At 43.6% G+C, this 24,608-nt stretch overlaps 1 protein-coding gene across 2 annotated transcripts in view; it reads right to left on the bottom strand.

The window, feature by feature from the left end:
* LOC119379019 (ADP-ribosylhydrolase ARH3) overlaps positions 1-24,608 on the bottom strand; it is an 81,036-nt gene that overhangs the window by 38,415 nt on the left and 18,013 nt on the right. For both annotated transcript variants that reach the window (XM_037648150.2, XM_037648151.2), the window contains 3 exons: positions 24,294-24,499; positions 5,149-5,260; positions 2,866-3,082 (listed from right to left, as the gene is read on the bottom strand). In XM_037648150.2, coding sequence (XP_037504078.1) covers positions 2,866-3,082; positions 5,149-5,260; positions 24,294-24,499 — 535 coding nt within the window. The remainder of the gene's footprint in view (positions 1-2,865; positions 3,083-5,148; positions 5,261-24,293; positions 24,500-24,608) is intronic.

Genomic DNA, 24,608 nt, shown 5'->3' with positions numbered 1-24,608 from the left:
GGTGATGCTGTGTTGCACCGCCGACGGCCACAAACTGCCACCTTTTATCGTCTTTAAGCGGAAGACGATGCCCAAGGAGAAATCCCCCCCAAAAGTCATCGTTCGCGTCAACGAGAAGGGGTTTTTCACCGAGGAGACGGTGCTTGAATGGTTCCGCCTCGTCTGGCTCCGGCGCCCAGGCGGTCTTCTCAGGCCCAAGAGCATGCTTGTGCTTGACTCGTTCCGGGGTCACATCACGGAACGTGTGAAGAGAGCCGTGGCTAACGCGGATTGCCAGTTGGCAATCATCCCGGGTGGCTTGACTCCTGTGCTCCAGCCGCTCGACGTGGCACTGAACAAATAAGCCATTTAAGGATCGGGTGGCGTCACTCTACAAAGACTGGATGGACCAGGACGACAAGCCCCAGACGCCGACGGGGCGTGTGAGGCGGGCTCCTTTGAGCACTGTGGCACAGTGGGTGTCCGACGCTTGGTATGGGCTGCCAGACAGCATGGTGCGCGAAGCTTTCGTGAAGTGCGCGATCACGACTGCCACATGAAGGCTTAAAACTTGTAATTTGCCGGCAATAAATTTTTTCTTTGTCAATGTGGCCAATTTTTCAAAATAATTCATTTGCAGTTTTTTTCCGGATTTCGGGGTCAAAAGTTGGGGGGTTCGTCTTATATTCGGAGTCGACTTATACGCGGCAATATACGGTACGTTAAAAAATTTCCATGGCGGCATGTACTCACATGTACGTCTTTTTCTTTTTTAGGTGCAGATATGACATATAATCTCCTTTAAGGTAAACATGCAAATTGGGGCAAGTTTTAGCCACCCTAAACCAAGATTCAACATTGGCTATACATCCTTGATATTCATAAGTTGCACTGAATTATTCAATTAGGTATTATTTGATTCGAATTTGAAACTCAAACATTCACACACCCCTAATAATGCCTCTAAGGCACATATTTATGCAAGATATGAAATGAGGCCAGTAGCTAGTTAATTCTGACCTTGAATGCACAAATGACGTTCCAGTGAAGTAAATGGAAGAACAGTGCCTTTATACAGCAAGCTTGGCAGCGCATATCTTGAAATTGGTGCAAGTTTCGAAATTTGTTTCAAGTGGCTTTTACGATCACTGACTTCATTTCGCACACTGCAATATGTAGGCTAGAGTAATTAGTTAAAATGTTTAATGAGGCTGTGTTAATTATTTAAGTATTTATTTTGCATCACAGTGTAAGTAATGTCCACTACATCAAGTAATCCAGCTTAGTGAGTAAACTAGTGCTATATGCCACGGAGTATTTTTTAAAATTATGTTAACAATAAAATAAAACACGCTATTTTTTTATTTAGCATGAGTACATAAGTAGGTGCATTAAACATGAAACAGAAAAGACTGACAACACTGTTTTTAAACCAGTTACTTCAGCGAAATTGGTGTTGCAGATCAACTCCACTGCAAAATGTTCTGTATGAGACTAGCTATGATCGCATTATACTTGGACAGCTTCCACCATGTCGCCTGCCAAGTATGAAAAGCAGTTAATGCAAAACTGCAATAGCATGCTGGCAATGCATGCAGAGCATTGCTTCTTAGGTACACGAAAGTTACAGTACTATTGGACACATGAGCTTTTACTCGCAACTCAGCTATAGGTAGGGTTCTGCATTTTCAGAGCTTGTTTTCGGCCCTAAATCTGACAAGTGTTTTTCACAGTTAGTGTTTTTTTTATCAAAAACCAGTTTACCAAAGCTTTCTTTGCAAGCACACTATAATTCGATTTCTTGAGTCTTTTTTTTTAAATGTTATTCACCTTTTAGTTTCTTTCATCCCCCGAAATAAGCATAGAACAAAACTGCCCATAAATGTTAAATGCTTCTCGTAGCTCAACCTTCAAGTGTGAGTTCACAGTAAGAGCATGATGACTTAGTGATGTGGTGCCAGTCATGCATATTTTTTAAATGGCATGGCTATACTTTTCGGCAACAGCTGCACATTACTCTCAGAAGGTGTTAACAACTTCACATTGCTTCAAGCTTACATCTACAAAAACACGCAGTTAAGGTGCATGTAACAGTTGTCACAGATGCATCATTTCATTGACTTAGTAACAGCTACAGGCACCCACCCAGGAGACTGTGCACATGATGCAAAAGAGTAGAGCCTGCTTTTAGTATATTAAAATTATCTAAGAGCAGTTTATTGCAATTCTTCAAGCAGGTTGTGCGATGAACCTGTTGCCATGGGCAATGAATGCTTTCACCTGCTCACATGTTTTTCCATGAACGAGGTCACAATAGAGTCACGTGATCACAGCTGCCAGGGCACCAAAACTTGGAAGATAACTCCAAATCCTTTTTTTTTTTTGCTCGCAGGCATTTTTTTGTATTTTGCAATCAGACATTTCAATCAGAAAAGGGGCACCTGACAGGCGTCCCTTTTCTAGGGACCCCTACAACATCATCGCAGACCCCCGAATCTCCAATCTGCAGACCCATTGCAAACTTCACCAGTTTATATTGCCTCCACACCAGTTGGCTACCAACCTTCCAAGCACCTTAAATGAAGCCATTCAAAAAAACTTCATCAGAATAAATGCAAAAATATTGCTCATTCATCTATACTGCTTAGCTATACTGTTTGGCCATTTTTCATAGTCATCTACACTGCATTCTTTGCCTGCTTCGGCAGTCCTGAAGCAGGTCACTGTCTCCTGTAGAACTCCCCATGGTAGAGTGCAAAAAATTCAGACACGCAAGAATTATCATTCAGATTCATATAACGTGCAATAGTTTTTCACGTACTACAGCTGGTAGAGAAAAAATTCAGATTGAAACAAAAGTCAGATCTGTAATGCAAATGCTCGTACCTGAATTGCCTTGTCCTCATCCTCATAATAGTACAATGATACAGGTGCAACCCGCATGGCAGCCCCATTTCCAAAGGAGCCAGTACCATCAAACTGCTCTTTAGCAGGTGTCCAAACATCTTCATACCTTGTTTTGGCAAGTGCAGCAAACACATTCCTGACTTTAGGACCGTATTCACCTTTCACATCTTTGTTACCATAGAACTCTTCAGTGAACCTGCGTAAATGGAAACGGTGTTCTTGATCAATGCAATACACCACATTCATGTTAGGTAGCTCATGTGTTACCTTTTGCCCAGCAGTTTGCAGCAATCACAATAGACTGCATGGAAGTAAAGCATCTGCAGCTCTGCTTTCCAATCATAGTTACATATTTAGAAATGTCCAAAAAATCCAGACAGAATTTTCTCAAATTCTGGTTTGCATGATATGACACACTGTACTTCAACATTAACCATGGCCTTTAGCTGAATGCATATGATGTAGAGCCTTGGTAAAAAGTTCCCAAGCCACAGCAAGCTCAGACAAGTTTGCCCTAGGGTGCTTGCTGGAGCACCTGAAACTTGGCACTTGGAGGTTCTGGATGGTGAAAAACAGTGTCCCTCTCCCTTGGAGCTTTTAGAACTGAATAATACAAGTCCTGCTACATGGAATACAGCAAACACGTTCCCATATGCTGTGCCCTGGGAACTTGAGATAGTACTGTACATAATTCTTGCGAACTGAATATTCATGACAATACTGTGGACACAAGCGGTGTGAGGTAGGCAAGTGGAGGGGCAAGGAAAGGTTAACATTAGTTCCCAACTTTTTAATGTTCACTCTGAGCACACACCTCTAATGTGGCAGCACATAGTGTGGCAGCCCGTAGTGTGGCAGCACGTGCCAAGCAAGAGAAATCATCGAAAAAGGTGCACATTTTAAACATACAGGCATGACGTACATGTACGTCTCTGACAGTCTCATGGCTGTTAGCGGATGACGTACATGTACAGTAAAACCTCGTTAATTCAAAGTCACTGGGACTGTGAAAAACTTTCGAATTAAGCGAGTTTTCGAATTAACAAAACATACAAAAAGCGGGATGCAAGGAACTTTGAATTACTGAAAGTAATCAGAGGTGGTCGTTTGGCCTTCTAGTTTGTGGCTCCAAGGGTTGTTTTCCAGCAATACATGGTCCCATTTTTGCCGCGAACTCGGGACAACGGCAGGCCTTGCTGCTATCAGCGCAAAAAAAATAAAAAAAAGAAAAGAAGAAGTCTCGTGGTCAGCTGAAATGTGTGCCTGCGGAAAAGAAGGCGTGCTTCACTGCAGCACAAAGGTGACACGCGGGCAGCATGTCACATGCTCCTCGCAGCCTCAGCGCGTCATGATGCGACCATTCGCCCATTCTTTCTGGTAAAATAAAGAATATGATAATGGCCAGTGTGACGGTATCTGCAATGTGTTCTGGCTGGAAAACATGATCACTGAAATTTTCACTGAGTTTTCGAAGTAGGCGTTACAGGCAAGAACTCCGGCAGCAGTGCAAGTGCGGAAATTGCCGAAGCAATCGCCAATCGGGGGTTCGCATACATCATGAATTCCGTCAGACCGTCCTTTATTATCTTTTCTTTTCCCAAAAAGAATGGGTAAATCATGACGCGCTGACGTTGCGAGAAGCATGCGACATGCTGCCCGCGTGTCACCGCTGTGTCGCAGTGAAGCACGTCTTCTCTTCAACAGGCACACGTTTTTAGCTGACCACGAGACCGTGTTTTCTTCTTTTTTTTTTTTGCGCTCGCAGCAGCGAGGCTGGGTTGCTTCAACTGTCACTCATTAATATCGCTACACTGCATTGCCCTGCGGCTCCTAAGGGCCGTCGCTTCCGCGGATTTGCGGCGAAATTGGGATCGGGAATTGGCACATGGCGCCCAAAGTTTTCGAATTAACCGGGCTGGCGCTGACCGCCGCTTCAAATTATCCACTCAGATTTACATTGCAAAATACGGGACCACAGAAACCCTTCGAATTATGCGGGACTTCGAAATAACCGAGTTCGAATTAACGAGGTTTTACTGTACATCTCAAAGGGTTAAGGACATATTTAACACAAGGACTCACTTTGATATATCCTCATCCAGTACAATTAACATAAGTTTGACACAGCAAAGTACAAGCTTATGTATGAGAGGTTTTCTATGCTATAAAAAAGAAAATACAAGAAAATCTGCATGGCAATACAAGCAAACTCACATACCTCAGGATATGCAGAAACTCTACATATAGAAAAGGGAGCCTTGCCTTTGTGCGACTACAGTAGGATCAAAACCACCACAGTCTAATAGTGATGCTGCAAGAGCATGAGTCATTGCAGTGTCGTCTGTGTATTTGTAGTAGCCACCAAATTCATGACCTGAAAAGAGAAGTGACGAGCAGATTACATCCTTGTTCCGCAATAATATTTTTAAAGCATTTGTCAAAAGCATGTGTGCCACCTCGTTCGGCTGTATGGTGCAGTAGTTCCTGTGGCACACGTGGCACCCAAAAAATCTGAATGGCAAAATTGGGTTCTTGTAGTTTGCTAGGGCACTGGAAGTTATTGCTATGGTAGGAACTCTCTCAACCAACCTGTTCTAAGCTTGACAGATGCAGAAAATGTAGGTGATACACTTCTGACGAATACCATACATGCCTCTGGGCCATACAAAATATTGCCTGCCATTTAGCATGCTTTACAGCCTCATAGAGCAGAACTTCCTGTGGGAGCCGTCTTTGCGAACAGCACAGAACTGCCTTGACAAGTTGTAAACTAAAAATATCTAATGGCAAAAGAGCGCATGCTTGGGCATGTTGGTAATCCATATGAACTTTTATAGCGCTCAAAAAGAATGACGACTGAAAGGAATGGTGCAGACACGGCTTTAACTTCCAACGCCAACTTTCAAAACGCTGGAAGTTAGCACTGTGTCCACATTGTTACATTCAGTCCTTCTATTTGTGCGCTATAAAAGTTAACCCTTTCAAGGTCAATGACGTAGTGCCGGCTGCAAAAGTTTGCGGGATCTGCAGCATATGTGGCGGAGCGACGGAAAATTGCATCCCTGTGTTACCTACCATGATGCGGCGGGTGTTGAGGCTATATTGGCCGAGGCCTCTGCGATTAGTTCTGGCAACGGCATGTTGTCTAAACGCGCCGTCGCTAATCACTGAGGCTGATAGCCTCAATACCCGCCGCGTCACGATAGGTGACGCACCAATGCAGTTTTCCGTCGCTCCGCCACGCGCTGCAGATCCCGCAAGCTTTTGTGGCCGACAGTACATGTACGTCATCGCTTGTATGTTTATAAAGCGCACCTTTTTTGATCATTTCTTTTGTTTGGCATGTGCTGCCACACTGCGGGAATACGTGGAATTTTTTTTTTATTGCACCGATGTCTCTCCGTTTTATTTATTTATTTTTTGTTTTTTCGTGCTTTACTAAAGCGGTGAGATGACTATCGCTTGCGCATCCTGTCGCGCGTGGGCACGCAGCGGCTAGTTTCGGTTTCGTCCTTCGGGTGGTTCCAGCTTCTTGCACCCACAGAATTGATGGCTGCCTGGTTTTTAATCTCTCAAAGAGTGACTACTTGTTACACTCTCATTTATTGTTCACCAGAGCCTGGTTACACCTGTTTCTGCACAGACGCTGACTTACACAAACGATGCCACCGTGGTTGCGTTTCTTGTTTTGGGAACTCACAAAAACCAATTCTGTCTCGTCGGCAGTAAGACAAAGGATTATTACAGATTTCTCATTTCTTTTGCTTTCTGCACGTGCACGCAACCATAGTTTTTTTCTTCAGAGCTTTCACCCGTACAGTTCGCTTATGCTATGGAAGTGCGAGCCGGTTGCTCTGCTGCAAGTAAGTCGAGCGGCATACTAAGGTGTGTTTATTTTTGTGTGTCTGTGAACTATTTTTGTTACAACGCATCATGTTATAAAAGTTGTATAAGTTTTTTTTTTAGAACTTCTCTTGTTGTTACTCATGAATAAACCATGTGTATGCAACAACATAAACAATATTTATGTCACTTTATGGTCACCCTAAAAAATTATGACAATTTTTTTTCATAGCAGATTCGTCCGAAGAATTTAAATCAGCAATAAAAAATCGACCCTGGGTGGTTGCACTTGGCGAAAAAAAAATTCGACCCCTCATGGGTTAAGATCCACAGTGAAATTGTGCACTTTAACCATTTGAAGGTTGAACATTTTTGCCATATGCAACTCCCCAGGGTCGATTTTTTTTTTTTGTTATTGCAGATTTAAAATGTTCACAGTGTCCCATCTATAAAAAATTTACCCAAAGCTTGTTAAAGTGACCGTGAAGAGAGAAAAAACAAATATTTTCCATAGGTACAGGTGCATTACTTCATGGATAATAAAAATAAAAGTAACAAACTAACATTAACAATCACGATGTATACCCAATGGAAAAAAATATGTCTTACAGGCTTGAAGAAATGCACGCACCAGATTACTGTCACCTTTTTACCAGTCAGAATCGTCATGCTACACCCACTTATGAGAAGATACTCCTCGGTTAGATTCCCATTTCAATCTAGTTAGCGATTCCTCAGCTTGGTGGCTGACATCCAATGTATCTGACTCCAATTTGGCATTTGGCTAGTAGTCTGAATCGAAGGAATGGCCCTGCTTGGCTCACTCTCAGAGGGAACTGATGTGCAAGCCCATGTCGTCATCGCTGCAATTGTGAGCACATGCAAGAAAGCTCTATCGTTCTGCACCCGCCAAGACAGCCAAACAATTGAGAAACTGCTTCCGATGACCATTCATGGTATCGCCACCGGGAATCCTATCAATACTTTCCATTCTCAAAACAGAAAACGCACAGGCACGGTGGCATCATTCCTATATGGAGGAATCGCTCCTATATACCCCGCACCCACCTGTAAACAGCTAAAATTGCTACTGTGGGATAGCATCAAGCGGTCACCTTTTCAGATTAGAAACCAGCTAGACATAAGTTTTTGCGAGCACAACAAATGGAAAGCACTCATGAGACAGAACCAAAGTTACCGCCATGCACTCAGGCACACGTGGACATACGCAGGGCTGGGCAAAGATACTTTGAAATTGTATCGCGATATGATACAAAATACTCGGGCAAGAAGTATTTGAGATACAGATACAAGATACTTCCAGAATTATTGTATCCAATACGATACTTTCCAATTGTATCTTAAGATACTTCGATACATTTTCAAATTGGCTGTTATAGAACTGTATAATGAAGCGGCAAAAGCCTATCTACAAAATTGTTTACTTGAAAATTTCTTAACTATGACCAACTTTGTTTAATTTTAATGAAATAGCTGTTTTTATCACGAAACTTCTCTCTTTCTTGCTCAAAGCATACTAGTTTCATTCCGAAACAACTTATCGATATTTGTTTGGCTGCTTAACATGACAGCTCTTTGTACGCTGCGCTATCAGTGGTTTTTGCTTGAAACTTTAGTAATTGATGGGTGTCCCTGCTCCACTTGGCGACCAGCTAGCGGGTTGCCATCTACTTGCAAGAACGGCATTAAGAAGCCTCCGCACATTGGCGCAAATACCGCTGTGCAGTCTTACCTTGTCCGTATTACCATTTTCATATAATACTGCATCGCCTGACAAGTGTAGAGCAGCAAAAACGCTAGTAGCGATATTTTTTGTGACACATCGTGTGAAGATAACTACAGTCAGGGCTCACTATTCATTGAGGACATAAAATTGCAATGATTTTTCATATCCTACTTATCTGCTGGCGTAAAGCGCTCGTTAGCAACACATTCAGTAGGTACAATCTTTTACCAGAGTACTTTGATAACTTTAAGAGTACTGAGGGACTCTCCTTTTACCATTTCTTCTCCGAGAGAACTTGTGCCACCCAGAAACGTCTCGGGCATATTGTAGTGACACAAAGCTTCACAGGATATAACTGCTGTTCACACTATTGCCACTTCTAGCTCTGCTTACTAGGTGAGTTGTAAGAGCTTAAAAAAAAAGCTTTACGGTGACCTAAAGAAGGAAAACGAATATATCTAAGTCAAATAGCAAGGCGCTTTGGTATAAAATAATCAGTCAATAAGTACTATACAGGGTGTTTCACTAAATATTTGAAAAACAAGTGGTTAACCATAAGTGAATGAAACAAATGGCATATGGTTTACCGTCATGTGGCGCTCACTATGGTATCTTTTTATATTGCACTTAATTTGTTAATAAACTGAGGTCAATTATGCAACATTTTTGATATTCACTTTAGGGCCAAGTGTGCTTCATCACATCACAGAGCGCATTCAAAAACGACTGATCCCACTTTTTTGGCGATGTACATGCTGTGTGGTGAATATTTTCCGGCTTTTAAAAGGAAGCCCGAGAAACATGAAATAAAACCACGTGGCTGCGCTCATGCGCTACCATACTGCAGCGCTCTGAAATATGCTTCAAGCAAAACAACAGCCGCGCATATCGTCAGCCTATCGCTTCTCAGGGACGATGGCGTTTCCTTGCCGTGTGCAGCCGTCAGAAATGTTGACGCACTATGGAGCCGATGCCTAGAGCAGCAGCCGTTCATTCCACCACAGTCCATGCGCCAGTTGTTTCGCTCGAAGCACGTTTAAGAGCAGTGTAGTACGATAGCACATGAGCGCAGTCATGTGGATTTATTTTATATTTCACGGGCTTTCTTTGAAAGCCGGAAAATATTCGCCACGCAGCATGTACTTCGCCAACAAAATATATATATATATATATATGAATCGGTCGTTTCGGAATGCTTTCTACAACATAACGAAATGCACTTGGCCCTAAAGTGAATATCAGCCCACGTGAAAATGGGATGTGAATTCCCAGCTGGAAAACGGGTTTCCAGCCTAGTTTTCAGCTGGAAATTTTCTATTCCCAGCTGGAAATTGTATTTCCAGCTGGGAATGAAACCCATTCCAGGCTGGAAATGGTATTTCCAGCATGGATATGGAAATAATTCCCGACTGGAAAGCCATTTCCAGCTTGACGTTTCCAGTTCCAGTTGGGAAGTTATATTTCCAGCTGGAAATTTTTCCGGCTTCAGTTGGGAAATAATTTGCTCAGAATAAAATTTTCCTGTTTGAGCGAGGAAATGGTATAGTTGACAAAAGGAATTCCAGCTGCCCAAAAATTGATCTGCATACAATTAAGTGATAGCAGATTAAGTGTATAATGCAGACCGTGCATTTAGACATGACTTAGAACAGTGGTTCTCAAATGGGGGTCCGCGAGGTCATTCTTCGGGGTCTGCAAAACCCAAATAAGCTTGCAAAAAAAGAGAGAGTTTTTTGAAGGCCCACTATGTCCCGTGACAGCGGCCCCTTCTGGTTTTTGGTATGCTTCACTGCATTACATTTGTGCAGTGCGACGGAGCTGACTTGTGTTTCTCCTTCATGAGGTGGCTGTAAAGTTTCTGTTGCAGTTTTCTACGACATATGCAAGCATGCTTTTTCCAGGCTTGCATATTTGAAAAACAAACATCGCGATAAACAGGTTGAATGTGGCTGCAGACTAGAGAACTTATTGACAAGTTGTTCAGATCGAATTGACGCGGCACTTTTGCCTGACCATTCTTTGCCACGTAGAAATAAAAGGCACCTATTTCACACGCTGCATAGTATAACCCACCCACCCCCTCTTCCTTTGACTGCAAGGGGTCTCCCTGAAACATCCATGTCTGAGAACCACATTGAATATTCATCACAATTGGATACATTTTACAACCGTGATCTTACGCGCCCCGTACGGCTGGGTTGCAAAAAAATTGAAAAATATGTATGGCTGGGGTAACACGCACTTTTATTGAACCTTTTCAGTAGTCGTGCTCCCAGTCGCCACGGCATTAGAAATGTTACAACTGTATACGTCCAACCAGGTGCTTGCTCAGTTCCTCATTGAGCCGTTGCGCCAATAGCTAGTGTTTAAACAATAGTAGTTACTTCCTTATGAAAAGGGGCATTATTTTCAGCATTCACCATTGACTGCCACGATCGAATAGCAGTGAACTTTGCTAACTTGCTCTACAGTGTGTACTTGCTCCCTCCGACACCGCGGCCATGAAAAACGCCGCACTGCCGCGATGTTTGTTGGCATCTCAGTAGCTCTATTGTCGTATCATTTCTCGGCGACTTATGACGTTAATGCTAAATAATAACCTACTCTGTAATATAAATACAGCGTACAAAAGTTATATTTCTTTTTTTAAAGTCAACACCATTAAAGACAGCGGTCCGATAGACCGCATAAATTATTATGTCGCCGCAGTCAGCCACAGTTTCGTACAGCACATGGCGGCTAGTCGTGGTGATATTGGTGATATCTGTGCGTGTGTGTGCTCGGTGTTCGCTACTCTAGGGAGTTTCCTTGATGAATATCTGTGCGACAGTTACATGGAATAGTTCTTTGCATGTGGTCAGGTTTATCTCTGGAAAGTGTTACGAGTGATGACCAGCGAACGGTTTTATTGCTGTACTGTGTGCGATGTCTTGGATACACCAGCGCCGATCAAGGGACAGCGATTTTCTCAGCTCTAATTGTTCCATTTGGAGGTAAGTTGCACTTATATATTTCAAGTATAAGTGAACGTTTGTCCCGAATGTTTGTGGGCTTCGTTATCACGGTGTTATTTACCTGGCTGCGTGTAATGTTTATATATGCGCGAAGTACACTACGGTTTGTGTAAGCAGCCTTTGTCTCCAGTAGCCCTGTGCCGTGCAATGCTTGTGCCTACTGGTGTGCATGCGTCTATGCAACAAACGCGAGTAATTACATATGTTCGAGTGAACTCATTAGACGCCTATTCGGAGTAGTTTAAGGTCGATATAAATAATCGTTACATAGCACCTACAGTATGAACCGCAGTGCTCATCAGATCTTGCTCACCTTTGCTTTGCACTGCATTGACTTTGTATTGTGGTACTGCTTTTGAAAGCTGTATTGATGCTGTTCATGGGATTTGGTAAAACTATACTTTTGCTAGAATTGCGTTTTATGGGTCATTGTGGTTTTGATGTTTGCTCACCATGTATAAATATTTTTTTTCAGGTGGTGTACGAGGATATGAGAAAACTCATTCTACATCTCGAGATATGTTCCAACACTTGCTACAAGCGTTCAAATAAATGCTGTTAAATTTTACCACCATGTTCTTTGACTGTGTGCAGTTCACTGGACGAACAGGTCCTGTAGGAACCATACTAAGACGCATGCGATAGGGCTGACGCGCTGGAGTTTTGAGTACTGAGGCGGAGCCTGGTGGCGTGCGCCGAAGTTACTTGGGTAGTCAAAAATGGACGCCGACCGGCGAGTTACGCAGTTCTCAGTTGCGTTTTACGTAATTTTGCGCCTAGTTTTCAGGCTCAAAAAGTGCTTAAAACGTACGCAGGAACTTGTCCGCTATGCCTGCAGAGTCTGACATGTTTGACGAGCGATCCCTGCTTCAACAAACCGTGCCGAAAGCAGGTGGTCTGGGCGACGGCTCTGAGCAGCGCGCGGTCCCGAAGCACGGTCGCCGCCGTTATTGTTGCGTGGTTAATTGCCTCGAACATGGGGGTAAGGATCCTAATGCGCGGTTTTACTGGTTTCCCTGAAAGCCGTACGAAGTGGCGCGACGGAACCGCTGGATACGTGCCGTCCGACGCGTGAAGTGAGTACGCGAGCAAAACATGGTTTGCAACGTAACGTGCTGATTACTTTTCGTACGTGCGTGCACGCGTTTATATATGTATATATTCCCTGTGTGCAGTCCAGACGGCACGCCGTGGCTGCCGACGGCGATCACGAGGATATGCAGCCGGTATTTCGTGCGAAACGAGAAAAACGATGCCATGAGTCACCCTGCGTATGTGCCTACGATTTTTCCGGCAGTTTACAGCCGGCTGCTTCCAGCGGCCGGCTGTAAACATTGCGCGTCGTCGCTTCTCGACTGCCACCGCACGCTGACAGAATTTGACGAATTCCCTAGAAGCAAATGTTGAAAATTACGACTGTGCATGGGGAAAAAGTGTGTTTGCGACTGAATGCGGCAGAAAACGGCACATGACGCGAATGCGCTCATTCGGGCCGCCGACGGCTAGCCTTCGTCTGGACCTTTCTTGATTCCGTTTCGTCGTGTAATGCAAATCATGTCGGTTTTTTTAACAGCAATCTTTTCGTTTATGCACGGTCGTTAATCGCGCGAGCATGCCTCGTAAAACTTAACTCGAGTTCAACGTCGTATGAGATTCGCTGCACTTGCGAGTTGCAGCGCACCGAAATGGTTCCTTCAATCTCCTGCACGTCGTAAACATACTTGACGTTGACGAGCTTCTTGCGTTTACGCAGATTGCTTGGCCTGAAGAACTCAGCCACGCCAGAAACTGGCCGAGATCCAAAGCGCAGCACAACAGACAGCGGCGGCTCTATTGCGCATCTGAGCTTAGTGCTGCATGCGGCCGCCTGTCTTACTACTCGAAACCAAAGAACTTGTCGTAGGGGGCGCTTTTTAGCACCGTTTTTGCAGCGCCGCCTGGGCAGCCAGTCAGGCCTATGCTAGCCCTAGCAAAAATGCCAATAGAATTTTCTATTTGTCTTATAGAAAAATCTTATTTGTTGTATAAGTGCTCAATTGGAGCTTTATAGGTCTTATTAGAATTCTATTGTCACCAATAGAGACCAATTGACAACATCTATTTGTCACCGATAGGACCAATAAATTTTTTATTTGTGCAATAGGAGACATCTATTTGGCACCAATGGAACCAATAGGTATATGTTAGTACCAATAGGTGGCAGCTATTTGTCACTTATAGAACCAGTAGGCACCAATAGGCTTTAATAGGCGACGTCTATTTGTCACCTATAGAACCAATAAATAGCACCTATTTGTCATTTATAGAACTAGCAGGCGTGAATTGCCACCAAAGTCACAGGGTTATGCATGGTATTAAAAGGCCACCTATATGTATTTAATTCACTTACAGGGTCATGCAGTAGCGAATTCAGCCGAAAGGCAGTTTTTGATTTGTTCAGTATTTGAGCAAAGTGGCAGCCGTTTTACATAAGTGTTCCAAAATATCGCAGCCATATTTTTCATAAATCTCACCAAAATAATTACACAGACGCCTGTAGTGCAATTTCATTCTGTACTCAAGGTTATGGTTATGCAATATTTGTGGGATAAACCCGCAAAAAGACATGTTTACAGAAAGAGAAAGTTATCATAGTTGAAAAGGGAACGCCACAGTATAGGTAATGTTTTAACTGGGGTACTCAATGTTCTTGTAAAGGCAGCAATTTGTACTCTGCTATCCTTGCATGGTGCAAACAGGGTGGGAAAATAAGTGAAGTCAGCATATAAGGTAGAAGTCGTCATTTCCTGCTTGAATGTGTGCACATAATGTATACATAGTTGTTTTTAGCCGGTGGGCTATTGCGATTCTTCGACAGCACGCTATGGAAACAAACGCGAACAGTACGGCATCTACCAGCTCCGCTGGTCGCATTACTTTTCAAAACAGTTGTAGCCTGGCTGGTAATAAGACAAGTTATCCATGATACATTCACGAGACTAGCGTATTTTTATTGTCACCAAGCTAAGAGCGCGGAGAAGACAAATGTGAACAGCGCTGTTCGCGTTTCTTTTCGTCGCCTTTGTAAGTAGTAGATGGTAGGTTGTAAGTACAAGCTCGCTCGAGCGCTTGCACTTCTTACGAAGGTGAACATCGCGTTCGCTGCCGCAGGTTACTGTACCTGTGGGGTCACCCGTAATGCGCGTCAAATAAAAACGAGAAAAACCTGAAGTTCAAAACATGCGGAAACACGATAACGATAACAAAATCACGAGCAACCAACGCCGAGCAACCAAAGTGATACAGGCTTGCCAAAAGAGCTCATTGAAGATAATAGTTGTCGCGTGAAGGCGCTGTATGTCTTCTATTTTCTTTTTCTTTTCGCAGCTGAAATTTCGGTTCGCTACGCTTTCCATAACCTTCCTCCCAATGTGTCAGCAGCTGAATATTTTCGAGGGGTTGGAAATAGAGCAAAATATTGCAATACAATAGCAAAAAATAAAATCTTGTTTTTGTGGTATGGCCACGGCACGAGCGCCAGCCAGCAAGCGAGCCGACTACAGCCAGCCACAGCCGCAGCGGGTGTTTTCGGTCGAGTCACGAGTGTGTGGTGCGGCATGTTCGTGGTCGAAGTCAGGCTTAGAAATGTTGTATGTTTGTGTCTATTGAAGGTTGCATGAAAACGCACGTGTGTAATCGCGACGACAATGCAAGGTCGTTCATGAGCGTCAAAGAAGTTAAACGTTTCAGCGCTAAAAGCGTCTCGGACTTCAGCAGTAAGTGGTACCGAGTGTGCTGACAGGATGCTGCTCGCAGAGGTGGTTGCTTCGGAGGGCATACCCTGCCGATGTTCGGTAAGTGAACTGTTTTTTATATATTTGCTAGTCAGTAAAAGTTGCTCTTGCTGTGCTACTAATTTGCGCATCTGCCAGCGTGCCCACCGGACAGCGAGGACAAGAGCGATAAATCAGTGTTTACTTACGGTTATTTGCAGATGTATTGAAATAATACCTCTAGCCACGTAAAATGATTTTGTAGCTGCATGTGCCCAGCTCTCACGGCCCTAGCATTGTAACTGGTATAGGAAGTCTGAGAACTTGGCATAGTTTTTTTTTTAAAGTTAGCCCCTTGGTTTGTATTTATTCCGCTCCACAGTACAATAGTTTTGAACATTGTGTGGGCTGTTCGCATATACAGACGCTGGCATAGACGTACGTTATCGACTTGCGCATTGTTTTCGCGATAATCTAGAGAGACTAAAATATGTAATCATGCCTTCGTTCACCCTCAATAATACACTTATGGGAGAGGGAAGAAGTTTATTGGCAATAAAAATCCTGTGTGGCTGTCCCATCATCAATTACTAGTCATGCTGACTGACACACATGGTAGCAGTAGAGAGGCACTATATTTAAGGGGGGACGTGGCTTTCGGTACCAACTTTCTTATTTCTTCATGGATTTTGATGAAAATTGGCACACTTATTTGAAATGTTTTTTTAATGCTACTGTAGAAATTTCATGAATATACCTTTACAACTTTTTGATTTACAATATATTTCACCTTCTGCTCTTGTTCCGAGTCTGACTCGCTTAAAAAATTAGATAGGAAACTCGTTCAAAGTGCTATGCGTTCTAAGATGTCTGATTGCGGGCATGACATTCTTAGATTTTTTTATTTGCAACAAAATTTTTTTTAGTTTTCATTTTTCATGAGGTGACTGTTCAACAGGCATCGAGGCTTTGTGCAACTCGTCAAATAGCTAATTATCAGAACGCCATACTGAAAAAGCAAGAATGTCACGCCCTGAACTGTGCTTCAAGGAATATAGAACAAAAAACGGAACTGAAATAGACCCAGCGGTCAGTGAGAAATCAGCGGAACAAGCGAAGCAGGAAGCAAGAAAAGTCGTTTTGAGAAAACGGCTTTTAAAGTTGTACCAACGATATTACTTCATCAAAAGGCACTGGGGTCGTAATCTTTTGAGTCCTTCGTAATGTGCACTTTCTTGAGTGCCCTGTCTTTAGTTTGAGGTGCCTTGCTTCTCTAAAACACAAGAAGATTGTGATCTTTAAGGTGTTTTATAAGGTTGGACCTCCTGCGCATGTGGCCTTTCATAGGTTGTGCCTTTGTTTTCTTTCTTTTTTCTTAAAATCCTTTTCTGATATACAAAGAACACGTAGCATGAATTTTAAAAGAAGTTATGAAGTGGTGTAATAGGCATGACAAAAAACAAGATATTGTAATGCAAGTAGGTCACGTACTATGATGATTTGCCAGCTTTCTTGTATTCATGCTCTCATTAACATAATTAACAGTCTTGATTGCAATTGATCATTGAATCATTTTTATAGGATACTAAGAGCGGCTCTCATCATGGCAACCTATCCCTTCCTCCTAAATAACAGGCAGTTGTGGCTAAGACATTGGTGGAATAGGAATTCCTTAGAAGTTTATTCAAGACGCGAACTGGGCAGATATGAATTCATCTCCCTGTTTCACTCGTCAAGCTAATTTGTAAACCTCGCCTGCGATGCGCTTCATCATTCACCCGGTCGCGGACACGGTTTTCTGCGAGGCTTTTATTTTTTCAGATGATTCATGAGCGCTTACGGCGATACCAAGCACGGCCCCAAGCGCACCTAAATTGCATCACCAGTGCTTTATTTCACCTCTAAGTGCTCGGCCGCGTAGTCCGGGAAGTCGGCACGCGATGTGCTGGGTGGCGGCATTCGGTGACGATGCGCAATATGCCTAGGTGCGGCGACGAAAAATAGGCGCGCAACGTGTTTAGCCTCGCATTGCGGGACGCCGACGCGCGCCCGCTGCGCGACGAGCTTGGCCGTGGGGTCCGCTGCCGATGCGTAAAATGACCATCCGCTGTACCGAGAAGCCGGCGGGGGAAGCGCTTCGTTCCTTGCGAAGAAGCACACTGCCGCGAGTCCGTTAACGCGTTGTTCTTGCCCGCAAAGTTCGAGGTTCATCTCGCGTGCCGGTGCCGTGAGCGGAGTTAGGCCTAGTGACGACTCCGAGCGGTAGACGCGCCGGCCGCGGTGCCCGATGTTTCAAAGTACGTAATGCGTGGTCGCGAGTACAAAGAGTCGTCCTGCGATCATCTTCGTCACGACATCCGAAGTGCGCATAAGCAGAACCTCCAACCACGGATCCGACGAGTCAACGCTAGAGAGTCGGTCCGAGACGCGCGTTTGCGATGTTCGCTACGAGTGCGGCGCGCCATCGTAATCCCACCGAGCTTCCGCTAGTAGCTCCAAACTAAAACGTAGTTCTTGTTCAAAGTTATTGTCGAGCCGTGAACACAGAGCGATTGCGAACACGCAACGAAGTAGCGCGACTTTCGACAGCCGTGAGCTCGAGACGCACGAGCTGCAGACGACGATCTCCCGGAGCGAGCATCGGACCAATGGCGAGGCGCGCTGGGGCAACATGGCGGACGCGGCCAATCGGAGGGCTCGAAACGACCTTCGAACATTTGCTTTTTGTGCGCTTGTTTTCGAAGGGAGGAGCCAGCTGCGGCGGGGAATTTGAAGACGGAGAAATGCGCTTTCCGATGAGCCCAAGATATCGGCGCCCGGTGGCGTCGTTGCGAAGCTATGATTTTTTGAAAATCAGTGTTTTTTTGCGATTTCCCCAATAATTTTCGCCACCTCGGCAGGCGCAATAATTTTTTTATAGCACTTCTACGCGGGTTTCGGTGAAGATATTTTGGAATCGGATATAAAAAGGGCTACAGAAACTGAAAATGTGATTTTCAAAAAATCGATTTTTTTTTGCCATTTTTCGCGATACGAAAGCCGCGTCCCCCCTTAATGAAGATTTCTGCGTGAAGTCCCGAAATTCACACGCTGCGATCGGTTTGGTGCTAGTGCTGTTTGGCCCTTCCCACTAGTGTCCGAAGTCCACACACGTGACTGCGGTTATGCTTCTGGGATACAAGTATAATCGAATCTGCTGTACGAATTTGACAAAAGATGCGTCCATGTCATGTTAAGCTGTCATGTTAAGTGTGTCGTATCTGCATATTTTTTTTTATTCTAATGCTTCAGTTTTCTTTCAGTAGCGCATCTAAATATTTTCTTTCTTATTTCCTGGTATTTTAGTATTTTATGTTTGTTTCTTTTTTTCAGGCACTACCTAGAGAAGAAGCACAGCATGCCTAGCTGGAAAGCTTGTTGTGGGGAAGATCGCCGATTTGATTAAGTTATCCTGTAATAATGATAAATATAGCACATGCCTCCCTTCAAATAGAATTTGTTCATTTTATACAGGCGCTGCTATGTTGCAGTCCTCAAATGCCCATTATTTGATATGCCAAAATTACGGGGTCCCAGCGGAGAAATAGGCCAATAGATTTCCAATCCACAAATACAGTACTAACGGTACTAATAGGCAAATAGAATGCCAATAGACAAATACACAATAGGCAAATAGAGTGCCAATAGACAAATACACCAATGAACAAATAGAGGTCCAATAGACCAGCATGCCACCTATAGACCCATATGATACCAATAGACCAATATGATACCAATTGACCAATATGTTCAATAATCCGATAGGCTATTGGTTTTTCTATGGGTGATTTTTGCTGGGGAGGTCAAATCTGGAAACTCTTCCATTTCCAGCTGGGAATGAAGGATTCCAACTAGAAATTTTGCCATTTCCTGCTGGAAATATTTGCTGGAAATATTTCCATTCCCAAATGGAAATATTTCCATTCCCAGCTGGGTTATGGAACCTGGAAATTTTTCCAGGCTGGAAATTTTCCAGCCTGGAAAGATTTCCAGGTTTCATAACCCAGCTGGGAATAGGAATCATTTTCACCTGGGAGAAATGTTGCATAATTCATCTAAGTTATTTAACGAATTAAGCACAATATAAAAATACACTAACGAGAGCCACATGACGGCAAACCATGTCGGTTTTATTCGGTTAAGGTTAACCACGTCTTTGTAAATATTTGGTTCCATGTAAGTGAAACAATTTGTATAAATACGATACAGGCGGCACCTCTCTAAAAGCCACGGCAATAGAGCATGACATGTGGTCAACTTAAATGTCAAGGTCAGACAATAGAAAACTCAGCCTATGGAAAATAGCATAAAAGGGCTTGTGGGGACACTCATAAGAAAAACAGAGTGCTTGGTATTATGTTTCTCAAATCCCCTTCCTAATACCTGTAACATTTTTTCTAATGATTTCCATTAATATAATGCAAACTCAATTTCGCTATTTTATTAAATCGTATAGCAGAATTTTTGTTAGTGTATACTCTAGGCACGCTCAGATTATTTTATGCCCTTTGGCCAGTTATGGGCACGTTACCAGTAAAAAGTCACAGTATTACAGTTACAGTTACCTATGTTCAAGGTGTTTCAAACTCTGTTCGGAGAGCTCTGCGTCCCCTGGGTATACAAACCGTTTTCAAGCCCCGTTTTACCTTGGAACATGTGTTCGCGAAACCAAGACCACACATCTGCGGTGTTATATCAGAGCCGCGTTATATACATGTACAATGCGGGGATTGCGACGCGACTTACATCGGCGAAACAGGCAGGAAAAACAGGATGTTGCTAAAGCAACCCATGCAATGCGTTCTAAGATGGGGCTTGCTGAACACTGCTGGACAACAGCGCACAGCTTTGACCTAAACAATGGAATGCGCTGGTTCGTGAACAAAGGCGGGGGGCAGAAAACTCCTGGAATCGTGGTTCATTTGCCGCGATGCATCGGCTTGCAACAACCTGAGGATGCCACCTGCATAGTAGGCGAAACATCTATGTCATTTTGTTAATAATTGTTGCGTCAAGTCGGAGTAATCCTTTTACAATCAGTTCCAAAAAGGGTTTAAAAAATTGCTTCGCTAGTTCACGGTATCGCTGGCTCTCAGCCATTTTGCGCGCTGTTGCTTTCTAGCCGCCTGTCAAACACGATTAGCTCGGAGCCACGGACGAAGAAGACTATGCGTCCTAATGATCCACCGGTAAACTAAGAACAGAGCTAGAAGCTCAAGTAACATTAAACCTGCCCATCGAATATTTGCTCGTCTGGACCACGAATTCAAATTACACCTTTATATGCCCGAACAAACCTGTTTTTATATTCACCATCACTTCTTGCTGTTAATCATTGGAATCAACTTTCTAACGACACTGTCTGTATAAAAAAACCATGAAGAATTCACTCAAAAATAAAGCTTCATCTTGGTGTTTGAATGACCTCGTATAACTGACTCAGACATACGGGCTGTTTCACACTTGGGGGAAAGCTCGGAGCACGTTGCAAAGCGCTCCGTGTTTTCCCCTGGGTGTGAAACAGCCTGTACATGTGCTTATATAATGATTTATCTAGCTTGCTGTATAACTCGGTCACTTGACTACTGTTTAGGAGAGAAATGTTCAGCCTCGTTTGTTCTTGTGTTAAGCTTTCCTTTTTAGTGTAGTTTTGTCTTTATAATTACTTTTCTACGATTTTTATTATTTATATGATGTTATTTATTTTTCAAACCTTTTATTATTTATTGTTAGTGTTGGTTTTAAGTGTGTATGCTACTACCCCCCCCCCCCCCCATGTAATGCCCTAGGGCCTTTAGGGTACATGAATAAATATATGCCGAAAAAAAAAAAAAGAAAACGGACGTGAACTTAGCAAACTGTTCAGTCGCAACATGATTTATTTACAATATGCAGCTTACAAGTAAACTTGAACTTGCGTTAAAGACCAACCTCCGACCTCGGTCTTCTGCAGGGAAGATAAGCCTCTTAGCGACCTCCTTTCCTAAACTGCGAGGGGAGCCCTAGTGTGGAAAGTTGAATGGTGGAGAGGATATGGTAAAGAAGGAAGTTCGAAAAAGTGGAAAGCTTTTGACGTCGGCCTTTAACGAGTGCTGCTGTTGGATAATTTTTTTTATAAAAACAGCAGTAACTGTAGCGCGCTATTTCCCGTTACATTTACTGAGTAAAAAAGTATAACAGCGTTACAGTTACAAGTTCCTCTAACTTAAACGTAACCAGTTACAGTTAGAAGTTACTGAAAAAAGTAACTAGTTACCGGTAACGCGTTACTAGCAACTAGTTACTGCCTACTAGCAACTAGTTACTAGCAACTGCCCAAGACTGCCTTTGACGCAGAGAGTTAAAAAATAAGAATAAAGCAGAGAATGTATTTTAGCAGCAGGTTACACAAGACATATTACAGTAAACAGATGGGCAAAAACTATACAGAGGCCCAGGTAATGTATGGGATGCAAATGGAGGACAGAAAGAAGAGCAGTTGTGCAAACAATTAAATTATTAATAAAAGAGCTTGAATATTTTTACACAAAGAACAAAGATACAGTAAGCCGGAATAACTTCTGTTACGTACTTGTTCTATAGCACCGGCACTGGTGGTGCCACAGTTGTTACCTCATTTGCACATAAGTCAATCTCATCGTGTGTAAGTCAAGCTTACATCCATGAGATCTTTCAAACCGCTGATGAGTGAAAGCCGCAAGACGCAAAGCAACCCCATTCTCGCATTCTTGAGAATTTGCAACGAAGCACCACGCAAGACAAACTTCGATAACGACACTATAGCAGCATCAGAATTTTAGCGAAAGACGCCGCACACATTGGAGTACGCAGCACAGTACAGTGGCAACGAAGAAGTGTCGTGGCACCGACACAACTAAAAAGAAAGAAAACATAGAGAAAACAAAAAGGACGGCTGCGCGTAGACATTCGCGCACTTGTCTTTGTCGAGATGGCTCGAGCGCCATCACGACTCTGCACCACCAATAGGGACACATAGACCTAATTGCCTATGCTTGCTGGAGCACTCTGGCGGAAATATAAAAGAATGTCACTGTCATTAGTTTTATTCAGGTGACTTAGCGGCAGCAGCATCAGTTTGAGAAGCGGAGTTCAGCTGATGTGTATTGTTCCGCACGGTGGTGTTCTATAGCAGTATCTTGTACCTTAAGATACACAATACATTATTGAATGTATCGGAAATACAGATACAGGTACTCGTTTTGCGAGATGTATTGCAATACAGATACAAAATACCCAAAGAGTATCTAAGATAGTATCTTTGATACTGCCCAGCACTGGACATGCGTGCTATACGCAGCGTGATGGCCGAAGCCCTGCATCCCCTATGGGTGACAGCATTTGCTAGGCGAAAAAAAAGAAGAGAGTTAAAAAATAGGTGCGTTTTTTAAATGTACAGACGCGTCAACGACGCATCAACAGACGCATATTTAAGACTTGTTTGCGGCGCCTTATACAGTCGAGCCCGACTATATCGAACCCGTTTGTATCAAATTATCCCGTATATCAAACAATTTCTAAACACGGTAAATTTATATTGAGAATATATAGCAAAAGTTACTGTTACATCGAACGAAAATAGCAACGACAACCGATATATCAAACTCCATGTGCCTCAAAAGTGCCCCAGCAAGTTGGCTTTCCCTCGCGGTGGCGAGGAAACTGCCGGCGCCACCCTAGAAAAAGTGGTTTAGACCCGGCTGTGCACGGCCGAACACCCCCCTGCAAAAAATGATCCTGGCCTGCTCGCAGCGCTTACAGCCAATCAGAGGCCGTCGCACTTTCTCCGAGGCACGGAGGCGGTACAAGTGGTACAAGTGAGCGCCATTTTTTCTTTCTTTATGCTTGCGTGCCTGCTGCTGCCTCTTTTCCACGAGTTCAGCGTGGTCCGTGCTGGTGGTGTTGCCTGTTGGCGCTCTGTGAACTTTCTTGGCGCGCTGTCGTCATGGCTTGTGCAAAGAGGTAGAATTTGCCGTTCGCCACGAAACTCGAAATCACAAATCGAGTCGAGCGCGGTGAGAAGAAGTCCGGTGTCGCCACCGCATACGGATCGACATTCGACGAGTTCGTCAGTGCGGACGATGATGTTGCCGTCATGGGCCAGCTACAAGATGAGGAATACGTTGCAGACGTCGTGCCGACCACGAGCCAAAGCGACAGCAATAAGGAAATTGACGATGGCCCGTTGCCTACATCCTCCGAAGTGATTAGTGCACTTGCATTGGTCCGGCGCTATTACGTGAATATACAAGGCTGCTTCGACTCGTTGGACGTGGAGGCATGCGTGCTGTCGCAGGCAGCGAAGTTGTTGAAACAGAAGAAAATCCAGGACTATTTTGTTCCAAAGTAGGGCACGCAAGTAAGCCACCATATTAATAAAGTACTTTTATTATTTGTATGTGCCTTTGTGTCATTAAATCCTATAGCGGGCCTATATCGAATTATGCCATATATCGAACTAATAAACGTTTTTTGGCGAGTTCGATATACCCGGGTTCGACTGTATTTACGTCATTGACCTTCAAATTGTTAAATTCACAAAATTACATTTCAATGACAAAATTTGAAGACACGTTTGTCTTTGATTTCAGGTGTTTTCCCTGTGCTTTTCATGTTTTGGCCCACATTCGGTCAACAAAATTTTCTGTAACTGTGTATGTTTCTCTGGCCCTCTTAGAGAACAATGTACTTCATTTTTACCAATCACGATGTAGGCCCTAGTAGATGCCGTCAAATTCCATGACGTCACAGAGAGTTGGAGCAGGAACTTTCCCTGCATTTTGTTTTTGTACGTTTTCTTGCCCACTAAGCTTTTTCTTGCCGAAAGAGCTGTGCTTTTGGTATTGTAAAATGGTAATTTAATAATAGTAGAAAAATCGTTTTTCTATATAGTGTGCCTTTAATGTCTTGTGCGGTGTTACTCCAACTTTCAGCAATGCTCCACAAGAAGCACAAGGACACACTGTTTGCCAAATAAGTAGGCAAAAAGTTCACCTGGGTCTGCCGTAAACCTCCGACCTGCATTGTCATCTGCCTTGACTGACCTTCTCCGGATACGCCAGAGAAAGTACCGAAGCTGTGATGTCGACAACACATGGCGATTGGGAAGGTGTTCAAATGGTGAGCCAAGACAATCCCCAATCAGGGCCCCTACCATGCAACCTTGGTACTTTGCTTTCAGCCCAACAGATACGTTCAAGCTGAAACAAAGAATACAGTCATATGAAAGAATTGGGCTGCTGAAATTTGTGCTGAGTGCATTCACGAACTCAAACAATGTGCTTGAATAAGTCACGAAGCATGAAGCTG

Source organism: Rhipicephalus sanguineus, chromosome 1 (genome assembly GCF_013339695.2).
Source record: "Rhipicephalus sanguineus isolate Rsan-2018 chromosome 1, BIME_Rsan_1.4, whole genome shotgun sequence".
NCBI classification, from domain to species: domain Eukaryota; kingdom Metazoa; phylum Arthropoda; class Arachnida; order Ixodida; family Ixodidae; genus Rhipicephalus; species Rhipicephalus sanguineus.
Note: the sequence above shows the minus strand (reverse complement) of the source record. Positions and strands in the feature narration are given on the sequence as shown.